The 19,678-nt window shown below is 40.4% G+C and overlaps 1 protein-coding gene across 1 annotated transcript in view; it reads left to right on the top strand.

The window, feature by feature from the left end:
* LOC115630731 (Down syndrome cell adhesion molecule-like protein Dscam2) overlaps window positions 1-19,678 on the top strand; it is a 307,894-nt gene that overhangs the window by 230,274 nt on the left and 57,942 nt on the right. The window contains exons 21-24 of the mRNA XM_030527385.1: window positions 15,562-15,840; window positions 15,894-16,072; window positions 16,132-16,390; window positions 16,445-16,975. Coding sequence (XP_030383245.1) covers window positions 15,562-15,840; window positions 15,894-16,072; window positions 16,132-16,390; window positions 16,445-16,975 — 1,248 coding nt within the window. The remainder of the gene's footprint in view (window positions 1-15,561; window positions 15,841-15,893; window positions 16,073-16,131; window positions 16,391-16,444; window positions 16,976-19,678) is intronic.

The raw sequence follows: 19,678 nt of genomic DNA, 5'->3' as shown, positions 1-19,678 counted from the left end.
TTATTAGCATTTGAAAAAAAAAAAAACGGTTAAGCTGAGGATTTGCGTTTATAGTTGTAAAGCTGTTTAGGGTCCTGAGTAAATGTAGCTTAACAGCGCTCAAGATACTCAGTGTAATTGATAACTGAGTAGGAGACCATTTGTTTGGCTACAGTGTATTTTGAAAAGTCAACACAAGATCCAGTTTGCTTGAACTCTTTAAAATGCCTAGTATTCACATTTTTATACCCTGTACTCAATGGGTGAAAGGGTATACTAGTTTTGTGCGAATGTATGTAACAGACAGAAGGAGGCGTGCCATACAAAGTATATATATTTTTGATCAGGGTGACAAGCGGAGTCGATATAGCCATGTGCGTCTGTCCGTCCATCTGTCTGGAAGAGCGCAAGGATCTCAGAAGGTATAATGGCTAGAATTACCAAACTTGGTATCCAGGTACCCATAAGTCCTAGGCAGGTCAAGTTTATTTTTTTTATTTTGATACACACCCCCACCCTCCCAGTCCACCGCTTATTGAGTTTTTTTTAAATTCTTGGAATTTCGAAATCAATTTTGGTAGTTACATCCAGCTACTGCTTATATGTCCGTATGTTTCATCATGATAGGTCAATTCTGAAGAAAGGTATAGGAGGGACCACTGATATTAACTGTGTGACCGGGTTCTCTTCTAGTACAATTTGTAAATGTGTTTTTTCAGATATGGGTATATTTTCGTTTAAGTTTTTTTGGGTTAAATATATGGAACTTCCGCTGGTTGCAGCGATTTAATTTGTACTGAATGCATTTGTTTCTAGGGTTATGCGACTTATCGCGTCCGCATTAGTATTCCACTTGCCTTTTTAGTAGTGATTATCATACGAATATTCTTCCAATTTCAGCCTCCACCTTACCAATTTGGTGTTGGGTTCTTTTGGACTCATGAGCCATGTTAATGGCTTATGGTCTGTTAAAATAGTGAAACATTTACCATAAAAGTGTGGCCTGTGTGGCTACGGCCCAGACTATTGCTAATAGCTACTTTTCGATAGTGGAATAATTTATTTCGAACTTGCGAAGTATACATGTTTGTCACTCCCATTGTTACCTTGCAAAGCAAAGTTACTCGCGTCTGTAGTGAGTATAAATTTTCTGTTCAAGTCTCGATGTATTATTCTAGGCGTTTAAAAACATTCTGAAATATCGATATGTGTTTTTGAAAAAACAACAACAGCGACTAGGTAGACTAGACAAGTATTGCCTACAAAATCGCTAAGGATGTTGTCCATCACGCGTTGGAAAGTCGCAGGGGCATTTTTCAGCCCGAACGGCATTATTACGTATTCGTAATGGCCTCCTTCAACTGTAAAAGCTGTTTTAATGATAACGCCAGGTTCCACTTATATTTGATGGAACCCGCTGGTAATTTGACAGGAAGTTATAGCCATAAATATAATCGCTGACAAAGCGCTGCCAGCAGCTGTTGTTGATGGTGCTGTGATTGACTGCAAACATGCTCAGACAGACATGAATAGACGCGCATAGACATGCATACACTCACAAAGATGCAATTGCTATGTAAATGTACAAAATTACACCCTTTACGTGACTTCGAGAGAGATAAAATTTATCAATTTTTTTTTTTAATTTTCGTAATTTTTTAAATTTCTGTGATTATTCTACACATATGTACAGATTATTTTAATGTCGGTACACCCGACGTTAGCCCGACGTACGTGTAAGGTTTCTCTTAATGTCGTCCCAATTCAGTTGGGTGTCATACATATTGATTTAACCCCAACCCGGTGGGGGAAATTTTAAATGCCAGTCCGGCAAGCTATGCCCCACAGCAGTAAGTGGTCAGAGATTTCCACGAAGATAATTATAAAGAATAATTTTGATAGAAGAGCGAGAGAGTCCTGTTGAAAGTAAATGTGAAAGATCATTATAATGTCTGCACATGACCCGAAAACGATTGTGCAAAGTGTAATCAGTTGTGCATCTTGCCAATATGAATGGCAAATAATTCCTTGTTGGTCTACAAGGAACTGAACAATTAAGGCGACCTAAGACGGCAGAGGAGTCAACCTAACCGATAACCAACTTGTGGAGAAAAACTACTTCAAGAACCGTCCTACGATTTACTAAGGAAGCATCAGTCTATTAGAGTACGATGGCAAGCGGAGATTAGAATCCCAGCTTAAACCACGTAGAGCAAAAAGAAGGAATTGCTTCCGAACAGACTTAATACTTTCCTGATGCTTTCTATACTGCGGAGACCAAACGCATGAGCAGTATTCAAGCACGGGGCGTACTAGAGCAGTGTAAAGAAGCTTAGTGGTATGAGGGTCATTAAATTCCTTGGACCAACGTTTAATGAATCCAAGTAATCCCTTGTCCTTTTTAACCATTCTGGATATGTTAGAAGAGAACCCCAAGGTCTTCAACAGTCGATATACGTTGCAATGGCATATTGTCAATCGTATACGTCCCTAAATGAGGCAAGGTTCGGTGAAATGTCATGAACTTACATTTAGAGCAATTGATGTACAAGTGGTTAGCTAAGCACAAAGATTGCATGCAGTTCAGATCATCCTGCAGGCGATGAAAATGAGAAGGGTCTTTGTAAGTCAGAATAAGTTTCACATCATCAGCACACATAAGAATATGAGAGTGTGACAAGGTAACGGGGAGGTCATTCATAAATAATGTAAAAAGTAAGTGCAAACACAGGCTTAGAAATGTGCGACCTAAGCAAGATCCGTTGGGATCTGTCTTTTAGATAAGACGAGATCCAACACAAAAAAGCGGTAGGAAATCCTACACGACTTAGCGTAAAGAGCAGAAGATCATGGTTCACAGAGTCAAATGCTTTACTGAAGTCCGTGCAAACGGCATCAGTCTGCATTTTTAGAGTAAATGCTTCATTTACCAAGGAAGTAAATTCCAGGAAATTAGTCGTAGTAGACCGTCTCTTTATGAAACCATGTTGAGCCGGAGATATGACAGATTTACAGAGGTGCTGCAAAGTGCTTCAAACAATTTTTTTCAAATAATTTCGTTATGGCAGCAACTTATATATATATATATATATATATATATAGTCCATATAAGTTCGTGTGTCCGCCCAAACGTAGGTTAGAGCCTTAATTTCTAGAAGTACCGCCTTGCTCGGCGCCGTCAACCTCATTATATATCCCATATATATATATCCGCCTATATACATACATACAAGTACATACATATATAAGTATGTATTACATTTTTTAATTCAACACTAATTTGTGTCTTCAATTCCAAATATGATTGTTGTGAATGTAAAAGGTGTGTTTCTGCTTTTGTAAATCGCATGAATAAACTTACAAAATAGGCTTAACGGCAAATGACTCTTAGATTTGTTCAGAATACATTTGTAGCGTTGTTATCTAACACTAAAACGGTAAGTCGCTGTAAATATGCGATCAGCTGAGATGCTAGAGATGGGCATGTGTCGGATGCTCTATGTGCTAGAGCATCAAAACTATCGATAGTTGAATCCATCGATACAATCAATAATTCCATCGAATGCAAATAACAGAAAATTTAAATAATAACATCTTATAATTTATTGAGATCAATTAGAACAAATCATATACAAACATACATATGTACATCTGCCCGCAACGCGGTTTCTGCTTTACTATCGCTTTTGCCATTTTACCATTGAAATTAACAGGCGTAAATGATCAACACGAAAGAAGAAGTGCGAGCCAATAACACGCAGTTGTTGTTGTTTTTCGTTTTAATAACCATAGAACATTATTTATTACAATCAAACAACAGTGATCGATTGTCGAATGTATACATACATACATACATACGAACGTACATACATGCTATATATGTACGTACACAGGCATACATGCATGCATATGTATGTACATATGCATGCATGTTTCTCTTTACTTTTTCAACCGTACGTAGAGAACCGCTCACATAGACACGAAAACCCTAATGCCAAATGTACTAAACAAAGAAAAAATTACTTTTAAAAATGTTAAATAATTTGTAATTAATTAACATTTCTTGCTCAGTCAGTGCAAGACGAATGAACATACATACATACATAGATGTGTCCATGTAGATATAGTAAATGTGTACATGTACATAGATGTGTACATATGTATGTGTGTATATTCACACATTAGTGTCTCACATTTTGCTTTGGCTATTTCAATCATTTGAACGCAACTACACGAACAGCTGCTTGAATGTGTGTGTATGTATGCTCAGTTGTCCCCAACTGTTTGATATTTTGTATTGTTTGTTCTGCCTGCATTTGTAAAATGCATATTTTGAATATCCTTGAACGCAAAGTTGTAGATTTAGTTACGTAGATTACAGTCCCCAAATTTGAAATCGATCGGAAAAAATGTATAACACAAACTTTTCATTTCAAGGTGAATAAATATTAAAACCCCAATAATTCCTTCTCCACCACCAATCCGAGTATGCAGTTTTGCTTGTATTCTTTATAGATTATAAAAATCAAATTTAAAGTTGATTGGTGGAAAACTGAAGATTTTTCAAACAAACTTTGGAGCTCATTTTCCCCCCATCCAATTTTCCAAAATCCCTTCTTAGTGCGTACCTACACTGTGATAGGATACTTGAGCCCAAATTTCAGCTTCCTAGCTTTAACCGTTTGGGCTGTTGACGCGGTTTTCTTTTGTGCCCCAACATTTTTTTTACAAGAAAACTCCCATATTTCAGGCCTCAAGAAATTTTTGAAAAAACCAAGTATGCAGTTTTTCTTGGAATTCTTTTGGGAGTATACAAACTAAGTTTGAAGTTAATCAGATGTAAATTGTAGATTTTTCATACAAACCTTGGAGCTCGATTTCCCCCTTTGGAGCTCGAATTTTCCAAAATCCCTTCTTATCGCCAGCCTACACTATGAAAGGATACTTGAGTCCAACTTCAGCCCAAATTTCAGCTTCCTAGTTTTTACCGTTTGGGCTGTGCGTTGATCACCAATCAGTCAGTCAGTCAGTCAGGACAAACTGTATTATATATATAGATATATATACAAGTATATTTACGATATATATTATCTATATTTATATTTCTTTCTTAAATACTGAATATTTAAAAATACTATATAGATATATTTTCCTTCACTTTAACAGTTACAGGATTTGTGGGATGTTATACTTTCATTTTGCTCAATTATTTATTTATATTGCCACTTCTTATAAACTACCGCGACAATTATAGATATGGAACAAGGTTCTTTTTAAAATTATACTTTTATTTAATTTTCTTTGCTTTTTACAACTTCCAGTATAACAACCATCAAGTATTTGAACATTTTAATTACAGATTTGTGTAAGCTAATTGAGAATATCTAAGTCATTATTATTAAAGTATTTGACAGGACGCCGGTTTGGCGTCTCCTTTTTTTTATTTTTTATTTATTTTTTTTATTTTGATAAAACTTTAATTTTACTGTTATTATTTACAACAACTTAAATTAAACTTATCGAAATATACAAATACAGCTTGAACTAGGAGTTTAGTCTTATTTAATTATTTATTTCATTTAATTATTAATTATTTATTCTTATATTAAATAAATCTATTGGGAAGATCAGCAGGGTGTGATCTCTTCAGCCTCCTTCTACTACTCTTCTTCCTTTTCGTCGCCGTTTCAGCAGGCGCCTTGCTAATACGTTAACATGGGTTCGCAGACGCTCTATGTATTGCGCAGCCTGCTTATTTGGCACGTCTCCAACTTTTTGCACCCCTAGATCCCTTTCTATGTGTGCCGTTTTCAAGTACCAGGGGGCACCTGTTAGGAGGCGAAGGGTTTTCGCTTGCAGTACCCGGATTTTCTGCAGGTGTGCTTTTGCAGCGATTCCATAAACTTGTAAGCCATATCGCCAAGAGGGAGCGATGCAGGACCTATAAACAGTCACTTTGTTTATCAGTGACAGTTTTTTGGGTTTGGCGTCTCCAGATTGTTCTATCTGTAAAATTGTAGTATACTAATAAAACTGTAGCATACTTTCTGAGCGGTCACCAGAAGTAAAAATAGCTGCTACAAGGAGATGCGTAATGTCGCGGAGAATAACTCATTCCGCTCACAAGTCATAACATAGGGCTGAGGCTGCGTTTCCACATAAAGGCATCTGGAACTAAAATGTTGTATCCGTAGGTCTTATAGTATCCGAGATATAGGTGATTATACAAATGGAAAATCAGGAAACCACCATAGGGGGAAAGTAGTGGGCGAAAATCAAGGAAATAAAACAAACTTGCACAGCGTATACACATAGAGCATCTTATTGCTAAATTTGGTGTCTCTAGCTCTTATAGTCTCTGAGAATCAGGTGTACATATGGACAGACAGGGCTGGATCGACTTGTCTTGTCATGCTTGCTGATCAAGAATATATTTACTTTGCGGGATCTTCCACGCATCCTTCTGCCTGTTACATTTTTCATCATCCGAAAACCTAATATACTCTTGTAAAATTCATGTACATATCTGTTCTTCCCCGAAATAGTAAGTTCAGATAGCCGTTGAACTTTATTTAGTATCTGAAGGGATGTTTTTTGGTGAATGTCGGCCACCACATAGAGATCACATAGAGAAAATTGGACGAATTATTGCTGTGTACATCCAGAGGACTACATGGGAGGCCATACCCTATTTTCGTTCGATGGATTGTCTACAAGAGTAGATCGCGATTGTGGCTTTTCTCGCCCGGTCTTCAATATTTAAGTTCGAGTCCAGCTTCATGTCCAGTATCAGGCCTAGATACTTTGCTGAGTTGCTGAACGATAACGGTACCCCGGGGGTTGTACTTCCTTGTAAAGAATACCAGCTCAGTTTTACTGTGATAAACGGCAAGAGGTCTCGCGTCGTCGCCTCAGTCATGCACTCGCACAGAGCCTGAGGGAATTTTCCCGAAAATGATACGGCAGATGGCGTATCTGCGTAAGCAACAACACGGCAACCCCCAAGCCTTCTAAGAATAGTAGCATTGTATTTACTTGTACCTCCACGTTCCTTGGGAGGGGTGTGAGGACACATCCTTGAGGGGTTCCGCTACCCACATATGTGGATACCGTGGACGGTCGAAGCATAGCCCTGATGGATCGTTCCGTTAAGAGATGTTTTAAAAGTTCATGTTTAGATACTCGTTATTAAAAGCACCTTCTGTATTTTTTATTAAAAGTACATTCTGAATTTAAGAAAGCTGCAAGAGTATATTTGTTGATGCTGAGAGGTTTATAAATATTTGAGATAACATCAAGGGGTGCCGTTTCTATGCTATATGCGGGACTGTTTATTCGCGGGGGACGTCCCTAGAGGACTGGTAGCGAATTGCAACACTTTTTGCTTGACGAGTTTAGCGGTGTGAGTTGAATGACCCTTTGTCCTGAAAAAGCGGCACCTTCGTCCGCTCGGTTGTGTACTCACTTGTTGGGCGTTGTTGCTGCAGGATGCTCGCTCCTACACTGCAATAAACGGGATGCGGTTGGACGCTGGTTGTAGAAAGACCTATAGTCTTGGTTGAGCAAAGTTGACCAGGCTGTGGAATTCACCTTGATGAGCACGTTAAGCACTTATCGTAATGAAAGTCGCGCACTGTGGTTTATATAGTAATGAATTTCTTACAATTATTCTTAGGTGTCTACTTATTGAAATAATTTCTTACGAATATGCTTATTTGTCTACTTCATTGAACTGCTTAATTCGACCTGGTTTGATTTGTTGTTCCGGGTCACATTGCTGTTTGACTGACCCACTGTTGGCTGCTTATGCATGTTGTTGACACTGCGTTTTTGTTGCGCTTTGATTGCAATTATTGTTAATTCATAATTTGTCGATACGCTGAGCGACATACAGTTGGCTAATTGATATACTTTGCCCGTATTTCGCTTATGCTGCATTATTGCCGCTGTTGGTTCATGAATGCTTGGACATTGATTTTGTACGTTGGTATTTCGCATGCGCTGCATTGTTTGACGCACTGAGCGAAATACAGGGACTATGCTTCTGAGGTAGAGACCTAGCAGTCTTTAGTAGGAAGGACAAGAGACTTATAGGTCGAAAATCTTTAGGGCTTGTGTAGGAGGCTTTGCCCACCTTGGGTATGAAGACCACCTTAGAGGTGAGCCAGACTTCCGGTGTGGATGATTTTACTGGGAGAGTACTTCAAGAGTTACTTGGAATGGACTAGTGCTTGGCTGCTGGCCGGTGCACTGGGGGTTCGAAAATACCTTTCGCAGCAAGTGCGTCAGAAGAGCTTTCGATATCCAGCCAGAACTTCTGCCAGGATTATCGCTTTGTCTGCCTGAGTATTTTCTTGTATTCTGAAAGGCTGTTTTTGTATTCAAGCCAGTGTTATTTCCCTCCAGATCCCAACTGGCTGCATTGAAGAGTGTCCTGGACCTTTTTCTTTACTCCTCATCCATCAGGGAGGCTTGAGTTTTCCCCTCGGCTTGCCGACGGGGCATGATTTGAGTGTGGCGGTTTCGCAAGATGTGGTAAACCTATCTATGAGTGTTAAGGTAAACTAAACGGTGTCTGGGTCTTTAGGGCGGATTTCTGTCTGAAAGGTCTTGAACCAGGTATCGGTTATCTTCGCTCAGATCAAGCAAAAGAACAAATGGTCCCTCGTCGCGACAGTCCAAACAATATGTATGTATATAAGTCGATTATAGACTTATACATAATTTTGCATTGACTTGCATTGCAACGCAGCAAAAGAAAGAATGCGAACGAACTGCACTAATTGACTTCCAATTTTTAAGTTTTTATTGCTAGCCATGCAAGGCTTAGCATACGAATAACAAATTTGGGGACCTTATGTTAATAGCGAGAGAGAACTAATTTACAGCTGTGACCTTAAAATGAACGTACTTACAATTATTGCTTACAAAAACTTATATCTATAATTCAAATGACTTAATCTATAATTCAAATGTTTTTCAACAAACTTAAATCTATGAAATGACTAAACATCGGAGGCGTTGAAGCAATTCGCTTCAAGAAAAGGCAGAGGCGCCAAGCGATGAGTTGCCCTCTCCCGCCTTCGTCCTGCGCCTTTTATCGTCTCTTGGACGATTCCCAGCAACCACTGCTAAGACGGCGCGTTGTCCTCGTGGACGAGCACGACTGCTCCGGTCTCCAGATTTGGCCGATCTATTGCCCACTTTTGGCGCTGCTCCGTCCACCACGATTGGCCGCGAATTGAGGGTGGCGTCCACCTATACAAGGACGGTTGCCAGCTCGTCCTGCTGCAGCTTAGCGCTTCCTATTGCCTTGAGGAGGAGTCCCTATGCCGACTTTACGGTCGCTTCCCATAGGTCGCCGAAATGCGGCGCTCGAGGGGGAATAAACTCGAAAGTTATTCCCTTGGTGGCAGCATCCGACGTCATTACATCCTGGTTGCTGATAAAACTGGCCCGGAACTCCTCCAGCAAGCGCACTGCAACCACAAAGTTGGTGGCATTGTCGCAGTAGATTCGACTGACTGCTCCAGGGCGACCCACAAACCTGGAGAGACACATAATAAAGGAATTAGCAGTCAAGTCGGAAACAATATCAATGTGGACAGCTTTAGACGTAAAACACACAAAGACGGCAACGTACATTTTAACTGGCACTCTGCGACGTATTCCCAGCGTGACAGGAATTGGACCACAAAAGACCAGTCCGCTGACTTCAAACGGCCTACATCCATGTATCCGATCACGGGTAAATTTCCCATTATTTGGTTAGCTAGTATTGGCTTGTATCGAAAACAATGCACACACTGCCGAACCACTGCTTTGCAGGCTTGCCTAGCGTTTACCACCCAAGTATGTATTCTGGCAAAGAATAGCCAAGAGCGGTCGTGAGCCTACATGGCAATTGGCAAATCGCCATCCTTTTGGCATGAGTAATGGGGAAGTCGCAATGTGGGGCAACGGCGCTTTGAGTAGACGGCCGCCAACTCGTACCAGCATCATAAATGGATTAAGCTTCTGGTACGACGGTTGCGACTTGTCCAATTTGACTATTTTGGCTGCAAAGGCCGTATGCTGAACTACGTGCTCAATGGTCAAAAAGGCGAAGTGCAATTCAGCCGAAGTTGGTAGAAGTTATTTATGTCCTGACCCCTTTCCGTTTAAAAATCGGAACATGTACGACACTACGCGGAGAATTTTCAAATACGACGACGACCTTTCAATTAAATCCAAAATTGGATTTGAAGCATTATCGGCCGCGATGAGAACCGTCGCATTCTTCCGCTTCTCCAGCACTGATTGCTCTTTGGTGAACTTAATGTGAGAATTAGTTGGCCACCAAACCCATCTGAATCAATCAATTCTGCAAAGGTACAACCACGCGAAGCTAAGTCAGCTGGATTTTCTGCAGTCCGTACATGGTGCCAAGGGGCGTCTGATGTCAATTCCTGTATGTTAGCAACTCTATTGGCGACAAATGCATTCAAATGTGAAGGATGAGTTTGCAACCAATGCAGGACAACCTCTAAATCAGACCAAAACACGATTTGGTCAATAGGCACATGGAGAAGATGCCGAACTTTCTCCCACAAATTTGCGAGCAAGTGTGCTGCGCACAATTCTAAGCGTGGCACCGACTTTGTTTTCAGAGGCGCTACCTTCGACTTTGTAGTCAGAAAATTCACATTTATGCTCTCACTCAATTCGGAGGTAAATGCAGCACCAATAAGCCCTTGCCGATGCGTCAGCAAAGCCATGAACCTGGCATTTTGTGCCTTTGCTGACGCCGACATATCGGCGAATGCGTATCGCCTCAATTTCATGAAATGAAATGGTGGGGGCTATGTCTACCGACATGTTCGATATCCAAATAAGCCCCAACGTCTTCGTTTCCTCCTGATGGCCGATCACCATTTCGTCAGAAGGCGACGCTCTAAATGTTTCACAATTTGATGTCCATTTCGTTAGAGTGAAACCGAACTATTCAAGCACTGAAACTGGCTCATTTCTTAGCATTCGCAATTCTTCCACTGTATCTGCTCCAGATACTACATCATCTACGTAGAAATCGCTGGCAAGCGACTTTGATGCCAAAGGATGCGAAATTGCATGAAGCTCACTCAGGTACTTTAAGCAACGAATTGCCAGAAAAGGTGCCGAAGCAGTACCGTATGTTACCGAATTTAAATGATACAATTGGAGTGGTTCAGTGGAGTTGCTTCTCCAAAAAATAAGCTGGAAATTGCGATGCGATTCATTGATTTCGACCTGCCGGTACATTTTTGCAATGTCCGCCGACAACGCAAATACATGACTGTATGGTTAGGCCAACCATCAGAATGTCATTTAAAGACAATGGTGACGACGTCTTGCTCGACGCGTCAAAAATAACTCTCAACTTGGTTGATGTGCTTTGTGGTCTTAGTACGCATTGGTACGGTATAAAATAATGCGGCTCTCTCGGTACACTGTTCTAAATGGCACTCATATGGCCCAACGAAATGTATTCCTTCATGAAGGTGATGTACATAGATTGTGTGTCAGGCTGTTTTGCCATTCTCCTTTCCAAAGCCAAGAACCACCTTAGGGCTGTCTCATATGAATTTCTGAGTCCTTTAGGGCTGGATTTGAATGGCAACGATAAAGTCAGCCTGCCCGAGGGTAAACGATTAACCGATTAACACTTGTTCTGGGTGTACAAACTCTGATGATTTACGGATGAGACCATCTAATTCCTGACTATCTGGATTTGACAAAGAGCTTTGATTTAAGCTCACGAGCGATGTTGACGGCAGCTCAGTTGACCCCGCAGAACGGCAACGGCCAGCTACAATCCAGCCAAATGCCGTAGATTGCGAAGCCGGTGAGTCTCTGGTACCTTTTATTTGCCCTTCTCGTAACAAATAAAAAAAATGCATCTGCTCCAAGTAGCAGATTTATGCGTTGCGGCCGATGGAATTGCGGATCTTCCAATTCACAGCCGTTAGGCACGTCAACGTCTACTACCAGTTTCTCAGGCTGGTACGAAGAAATGTTATTCAATATTGCAAAGTCTGCCGTCAGTTCAAATTTGTCAATTCAAGAAGCTATAGAAGTTTGAACGATATGACGTACTTAAGACTTTTGTTTGCCTATGCCTAATAAACAAATGTCTTAAGCTTTAGAACTCTGGGCAAGTCCTCGGTCATAAAATTGACCTGCGAACCAGAGTCTAAAAGTGCCCTAGCTAATTGATAGGACCCTGACTGGTCCATTATCTTGACAATTGCTGTCGCCAAAATTACTTGGGTAGTCACTGTCTCGACGTGGTTCTCCTGCATGTGCAAGATCATGTGATGCGGCTTCGAACAGACTCTTCAACAACCAGACTTGCAGTCGTATGACCTTTTCGCAAACAGTTAATGCACAACTGGACCCTTTTTACAAATTTGAAAAGCTCGTCTCTAGTAATCGCTGAGAATTGAGGACATGCTTGTATGTAGTGGTCATTCGACTGACAAGGGTCAATGGTTGACTTGGCTGTGCTACTGCCAACGCCGTTTTACCATTCCTTTTTGACCCATATGAATTTGGCTTCTTAGGCCGGCCAGGCTGCAGATAGATGCTGGTAGCGTTTATTAATAGTGGTTTCGCATTCTACCCAAGATGGAAGTTGACTGTAGTCGAGGTGCCCCTCCCTCCCATTTGAATCTATTGATGGAGTCTACTTTACCCATAACCAAATGTATGAGTATGGCGTTTGCTATTTGCTTCTCATCACTCAAAAACATCAGCGATCCATAAATTGCCCTTACATTATCTATTAAGGAGCGCAAAGATGAAGCCGAAGGACTTTGCATTTTGGGCAAGTCGAACAGCTTGGAAACGCTGTCGAAAACAATTAGGCAACTATTGTCATAAACTCGTTTTAGTGCAGCTAGCGCCCTTTGGATAATTGGCATCAGTCACTTGACGCCATATTTATGTTATGAACAGGGCCGCTTCCTTCCTTGTTATGCGACAAAACGGAGGACCAAACAGCCCTAACGTTTGCACGCAAAACTATGTAATATGTAAAGAACTTAGAATATTGGTACATAATACCGAAATGGCTGCACTTGGTGCGCAAAGCGATATAATGGACCAAGACCTTTGCTCTATAATCGGGTCCTCGTGCATGTTGAAATTGTTGGGAACTTGTCGGAGTGGATTCTCTGGGATACGACCAGCATACAGTCCGTTCTTTGACTTGTCCATCCAACACACCCACACTACATAAGACAATAGAATCATTGCCTCTTTGGTGGTTGACAGAAAAAATTAATCATGAAATTTCAGAAATAGCAATTAGACAGATAGACAGACAGACAACAGCCTAGCACCGATATAGCTACAGGTTGTTGTTGTAGCCTCGCCTCATGACCCATACAGTAGAGTGGATTTCACGCAGGCATTGAAAATTCGGAGAAAAAAAATAAAACAAACTTGCACAGCGTACACACATAAGGCATCTTTGTGCAAAATTTGGTGTCTCTATCTCTGAGATCCAGGTGTTCATACGGACAGACGGACAGACACACAGACAGACAGGGCTAGATCGACTCGTCTCGTCATGCTGATGAAGAATATATATACTTTGTGGGGTTTGCCACGCCTCCTTCTGCCTGTTACATTTTCAGCTCCCGCAAACCTAATATACTCTTGTATATTTTATGTACAGAGTATAAAAATGTATACACTGTATACTATTGAAGAAAGCGCAGGCGCAACGGTTTAACTTATGTATACACAAGTATCTATATATTTATGTATGTATGTTGGCAAATATATAAGTTTATGTATGTATGTGGTTAAATTGCATATATGCTTGTATGTTCGACCAAATGAAATTATGCTCTCATGTACCCACAAATATGTATTCAATTTTATTTATTCAAAGGGTTTACTCCATGCACATACATATATGGTATATGGTAACAACAAATCGAATGCCAACGTTTAAATTGCGGCCCAGTCATGCGACAGCATTGAACGCATACACTCACATACATGTGTGCCTTTATAGACAATTAACATATGGATTTACATATGTATGTGCCAAGTCCAATCATACAGATTTGGCCACTATTTAATTTGCACTAGTTACCTGTGTATAACTTCCCTGAGTGTTTCTGCAATGCATCGCCAATTGGCTGTTAGAGAGTCCAAACCCAATATCCAGAACACAACCAGATGGCAGCACCGTCAACGATAAGTCCACCCGGGGGCGCCAAAATGATCGCTCAGATCAAGCAAAAGAACAAATGGTCCTCGTCGCGACGGTCCAAACAAAATGCATGTATATAAGTCGATTATAGACTCATACACAATTTAGCATTGACTTGCACTGAAACGCAGCAAAAGAAAGAATGCGAACGAACTGCACTAATCGGCTTCCAATTTATAAGTGTTTATTGCTAGCATACGAATAACAAATTTGGGGACTTTATGTCAATAGCGAGAGAGAACTAATTTACAGCTGTGACCTTAAAATGAGCGTACTTGCAATTATTGTTTACAAAAACTTAAATCAATAATTCAAATGACTTAAAACTATAATTCAAATGACTTAATCTAATCTTAAGTAACTCACCCCGTCTGTTGCTGTCAGTGCTGCCCCATATAGAATCGATCTTCCTCCTATAATCTTGGCTCCTTGGTAGACTTCTCCCAGGGATGCAATCACCTTCTCCAAGGGATGCAATCACCTTTTTATAGGCCTCAACCGATGGCAAGCGAAGGCCTTACCCCTCACATTATGGCAGAGGTCCGCCAGAAAACGATTTTGCAGCTCGTTTCCACCCATAACCACATGTGGCGGAGGATCAGACCCTCTTTCTGCCCATGTCTAGGATACCAACTAAGATATTATTCCTTGTCACCTTAGTGAAGTAGCGATAAGAGTCTTTCTTTTTTTTTTGAAATTTTTAAAATTTCTAAATAGCCTTTTTTTCATATTTCCATAACCATTTTCAATGGATTCTGATAAGCATTGTTCGAAAGTATCAAAATTGATCATTGCTCAATTAAGTGCATACTATTTGTGTTAAATATTTCAACGTTAAGAATTACATGATTATGTTTTGTTGTGTACATGGATTTGATAAGATATATTGAGAGAATAAAAATAAAAAATTTGGATTCATGTGATTTGCTAATAACTTTTTTCGGCGGTCCAACACTCAATGGTTGCAAACATGTACTCATTTCTGCACTGTGTAGACACGTACTCTGTGGGGTCTGCTACGCCTCCTTCTGTGTGCTACATACACTCCCACCATATTACCCTTTGGGTACAAGGTATAATGATCAACACATAGAGACATTTGTTTGTGTGCATTTGTAATAACATCCGCTTAAACCGGGATAAGTCTATTCGTGTGCGAAGCAACAACAAGAGCTGTGGACAGAGCTCAGGTGATAAATATCTTGTGATGAAACGTCGACCCTGCTATAGCAAAATTGTACCTTCAAGCAAATTAAACCTTAATCCGAATTATATTGTAGAAACCTTATAAAGTTTAAATAATTAATGAAAAATAATAAATTGTCATCTTATTTTAGTTCCACCTTCATCTCCTATAGCTTCAGTTACAAGTACTTCGACCAATTCCGTGTCTATTCAATGGAGGGTTGAGGATATGGGCGGTTCACCTTTAAAAGGATTTACACTAAATTACAGACACGAAAGCAGCGTATGGAAGGAGATTCAAATAGATAGACGCGTAAATTCTTTTGTTTTAGAAAACCTGAGGTGTGGCACTCAATACCAACTAACAATCAACACATTTAATAAGATAGGCACAAGTGAAACTAGTTCAATCGTTACAACAAAAACAAAAGGTAAATATTTGGAGCACTCCTAATCGACCTTAATGAAATTGATTATTTTTTAGGAAATATTCCTGTTGCACCGTATAACAATAGTTTTATCCGCCCCAATGTAACATCAGCTTTATTGGAGCTATCTTCTTGGCAGGATGGTGGATGTCCGATCACACATTTTAGTATCGAATTCAAGCTGTATGGATCTACAGACGATTGGATAATAGTTTCAAATAGAATTGAATTAAACGTTAGCATAGAAATATTTATTTTAATATACTTTTTAAAAGCAGTTTCAAACAATTTTAGACTCGTTATAATATTGGAGACCTCGAACCGCATACAGCATATAATTTGCGAATTACGGCCCATAACAACGCAGGATCAGCATCTAAACAGTTTTTCCTCGAAACCTTAAATTTGATGGGGTTACCTGGAGGCCTAGATAGAAATGATACACCAAAATCTGAATCTGTTTTAAAAGACGCACACCTTATCGCTTTAATAGTAACGTCAATTTTTGGAACAATTCTAGCCCTTATTGGTGCTTTAATTTGCTTCAAGAATTGTAAATTGATCTTTTAGGTGCACAAGAAAATATATTTACAATTATATTTTTTAGATCCACGAAATATATTCTCACGAAGCACTGATCCATCAATAACCCTCTATGGTGCAGAAGGAAAGGATATTCAACATAGTGAGCATTTCTATGGTACTGTACACAAATCTTGCCAGCAATATCCACTGGAATCGGTTGCTGAACGTGATCGTATACCAGAATTTTCCGAAGATATTTATCCTTATGCTACGTTTAATTTGCCAGATCATCAAAGCCAATCTGGAAACATTTCCCTAAGCCGTAAAGGGAACCAATCAAAATTTGACCCACACTGTGGAGGAGATGGCAGTCTGTGCAGCTCGAGTGGTGGCATTTGCTCAAATCCTCATCCTAGAAATGTTGGAAGTGTAGCATCTAGTGAGTTAAATAAAAGGAGCTCTGAAGAAAGACACCAACGTCCCCCAAAAGTCTTAAAATCAGAGTCAGAAGAGTATGATAGTTTGAACAGTGAAAGCGATCTCAGTGGAGAGTGCCGGGAAGGAGGTAGAAGTGGATGCAAGCCCAGCGTGATTAATGAAGAAACGTTATCAGGTTCGTATGTACATAAGCTATTAATAACTAAGGAGTATTTTTAAAAAATATTATTTTCTTGTAATCCTGTGAAACTAATTATTATTAACCATCTCAGGCGGATGAGGTAAAGTTGTGCCTCAATTCAATTTGAATCATTATTTGTATACCCTGTACCCGTAGGGTAAAAAGGGTATATTAGGTTTGTGCAAAATATGCAATAGGCAGAAGGAAGCATCTTCGACCCCATAAAGTATATATATATTCTGAATCAGCACGACTATAGAAATCGATCTAGACATGTTCGTCCGTCCGTCCGTCTATCCGTCTGCAAGGATCTCAGAAACTATAAGAGCTGGAATAACCAAAGATGGTCTCCAGATTCTCCTAGGTCCGAGAAAGGACAAGTTTATTGTATTTTTTGGAATTTTCTACCCCTTCCTTCGCTGCAGAATTTCGTCAATACTGTCCACAATTCAAAAGCTACATAAACCAAACTTTGCATACGGTGACGAAAGTTTGTCAGGGCACAGAGTATTTCACTGTCGGGCATACTCGACTGCAGCGTTCTCTCTTGTTATACCATGTACCCGTAGGGTAAAAAGGGTATATTAGTTTTGTGCAAAGAATGTAACAGGCAGAAGGAAGCATCTCCGACCCCATAAAGTATATACTATATATTCTTTATGTGGCATATTTATGCAGGATTGTGTGGTGTGGTTTCGAGCAAACTCTACATCCAACTGATTTGCACACTTTCGTTGTATTAAAAATTGGGTACACGACTGTACGTAATGCTTATTCGACTGGAAGCTGAGCCAGTGGTAGCTGAACAAGTGGTAGTGAAACTTTACTACCTTTTTTTGCATAATTGGCACAACTTGTTTGACTACGGGCAGAAGACGAATCTTCACGGACAACTGCTGATAACGTCTATTAATCTTTCCAAGACGGAAGACGGCTGTAGTCAAGGCTTTCCTCCCACTTTGAACGTGTAGTGTGGTCAACTTTGCTCATAACCAAATGTATGAGCATTAAGTTTGAAATTTGTTTATCATTGCCTAACGACAACAACAACTCGTAGCTGGCGCGAACATTATCAATCTATGAACGCAACGACACAGCTGACGCGCTTTGCAACTTGGGCAAATCAAAAAGTTTGGCAATGCTATCGAATACGATAAGGCAACTATTATCGTACACGCGCTTAAGCGCTGCAAGCGCTTTATGATAATTCTCCTCGGTTACCTGATAGGCCTTCACGGTACCCAGCGCTTCTCTTTCTAGGAATGAAAGCAGGTGGTTAAACTTTTCAATATTGGACAAAGATGGATCGTCGTCGACCAAGCTCTCAAAAAGTCCAATGAAGTTTTTATAATCGGAATAGTTTCCGCTAAATCTCGGCAGATATGGTCCACTCATTGTGGAATTGGCTAGACTATCCCTATGGAGTTTTGCCCGTTCACCTCTTCTCATGAGCAATGCCTTTGCTGTGACGCACAGACTTTCAAAGTCTGCTCTAGAAGCTAAAGAAGGATTTATGTTGTCGAGCTCTTCCTCTTCAACCTCGAATGGTCCGATGACTGGGGTACTCTGAATAGAGCGTTTAATGCGTTCAATGTCGCGAACCACATTATCATGCGACTCTAGCAAGCAGTCGGCTTTACTAGAACTAGACTCGTCTAGTTCTCTGCTCTGTACTTGCTTGCACCTTTTACTAGGCATCTTGATTCTTTATTATTTAATGCGGTGTATAGTTAAAATTTAATAACAGCTGGCGATTATCAGGTCTAACGCTTATATACTAATGGACAGGTACAATGGCTAGTGTATTAGACCGGCACGCCTTGAGTTAGCTGCCTACAATTGTGGACAAACTCAAACATGTGCCTAATATATTTGTCCGGCACTGTTCTATTAGTTAGCGCAGCTGATCGACGCAAAGCAAACACAACTTCAATAACTTGAACTAATATTTGAGTTATCAAATGTTGGCAGCGCAGCTACAATAGAGTAAATATTCGGCAGCGACGCAGGCGCTAGCAGAACAAAGATCGACGGCTGTCGCAACTGGACGATCCTGCAACCAGGCAACTGGCTTCTTTAAGGCCGAAATAGTAACTGCTTCTTCAAAAACGAAATGGTAACAAATTGCAGCAGCCTAATTAAATCTATGCAGAAGGCAAATGATCAAACCAAAGAACAAACGAAAAGTAGCTGAGTGTGCACAAACAAACAAGCGTGGTGTGATAACAACTTTAAAAAACACTCATGCTGCGCAGAGCAATGCTACTCAAACATTAAGTTAAAATTTATGATGCGTTAGAGCACCAAAGTCTGCAGGATCTTCTGAAATTGGAAACAACGGTCTGGAATTAATGATGGCCGAGATTGCGCATACAAGAGTGCGCAACGCATCAAAACTAAGTTGACATAATCCAACGATGCGGTAGAAGTATTTTGCCGTCTTCACAGCCGCTTCATACAATCCACTAAAGTGCGGGGAGCGCGGAGGAATGAACGTCCATTCTATGTTGTCGATCAGACAAAACTGCTGCACTGATTGCTGATGCTCGTCGCTGAGAAACAATCTTCTCGCTCCTTTGGAAGATGTGCCATTATGTACTCTAGGAGGCGGGGCTTAGCACGAAAACAGCTGACGCATTTCACTTATGACATTTGCGACAGTTTTTCGGGCTCCCACGGGCCAATACTGTGTCAGAT

Source organism: Scaptodrosophila lebanonensis, unplaced genomic scaffold, assembly GCF_003285725.1.
Source record: "Scaptodrosophila lebanonensis strain 11010-0011.00,11010-0021.00 unplaced genomic scaffold, SlebRS2 tig00001410-arrow-pilon, whole genome shotgun sequence".
NCBI lineage: Eukaryota > Metazoa > Arthropoda > Insecta > Diptera > Drosophilidae > Scaptodrosophila > Scaptodrosophila lebanonensis.
This window is presented reverse-complemented; position numbering and strand designations above follow the sequence as displayed.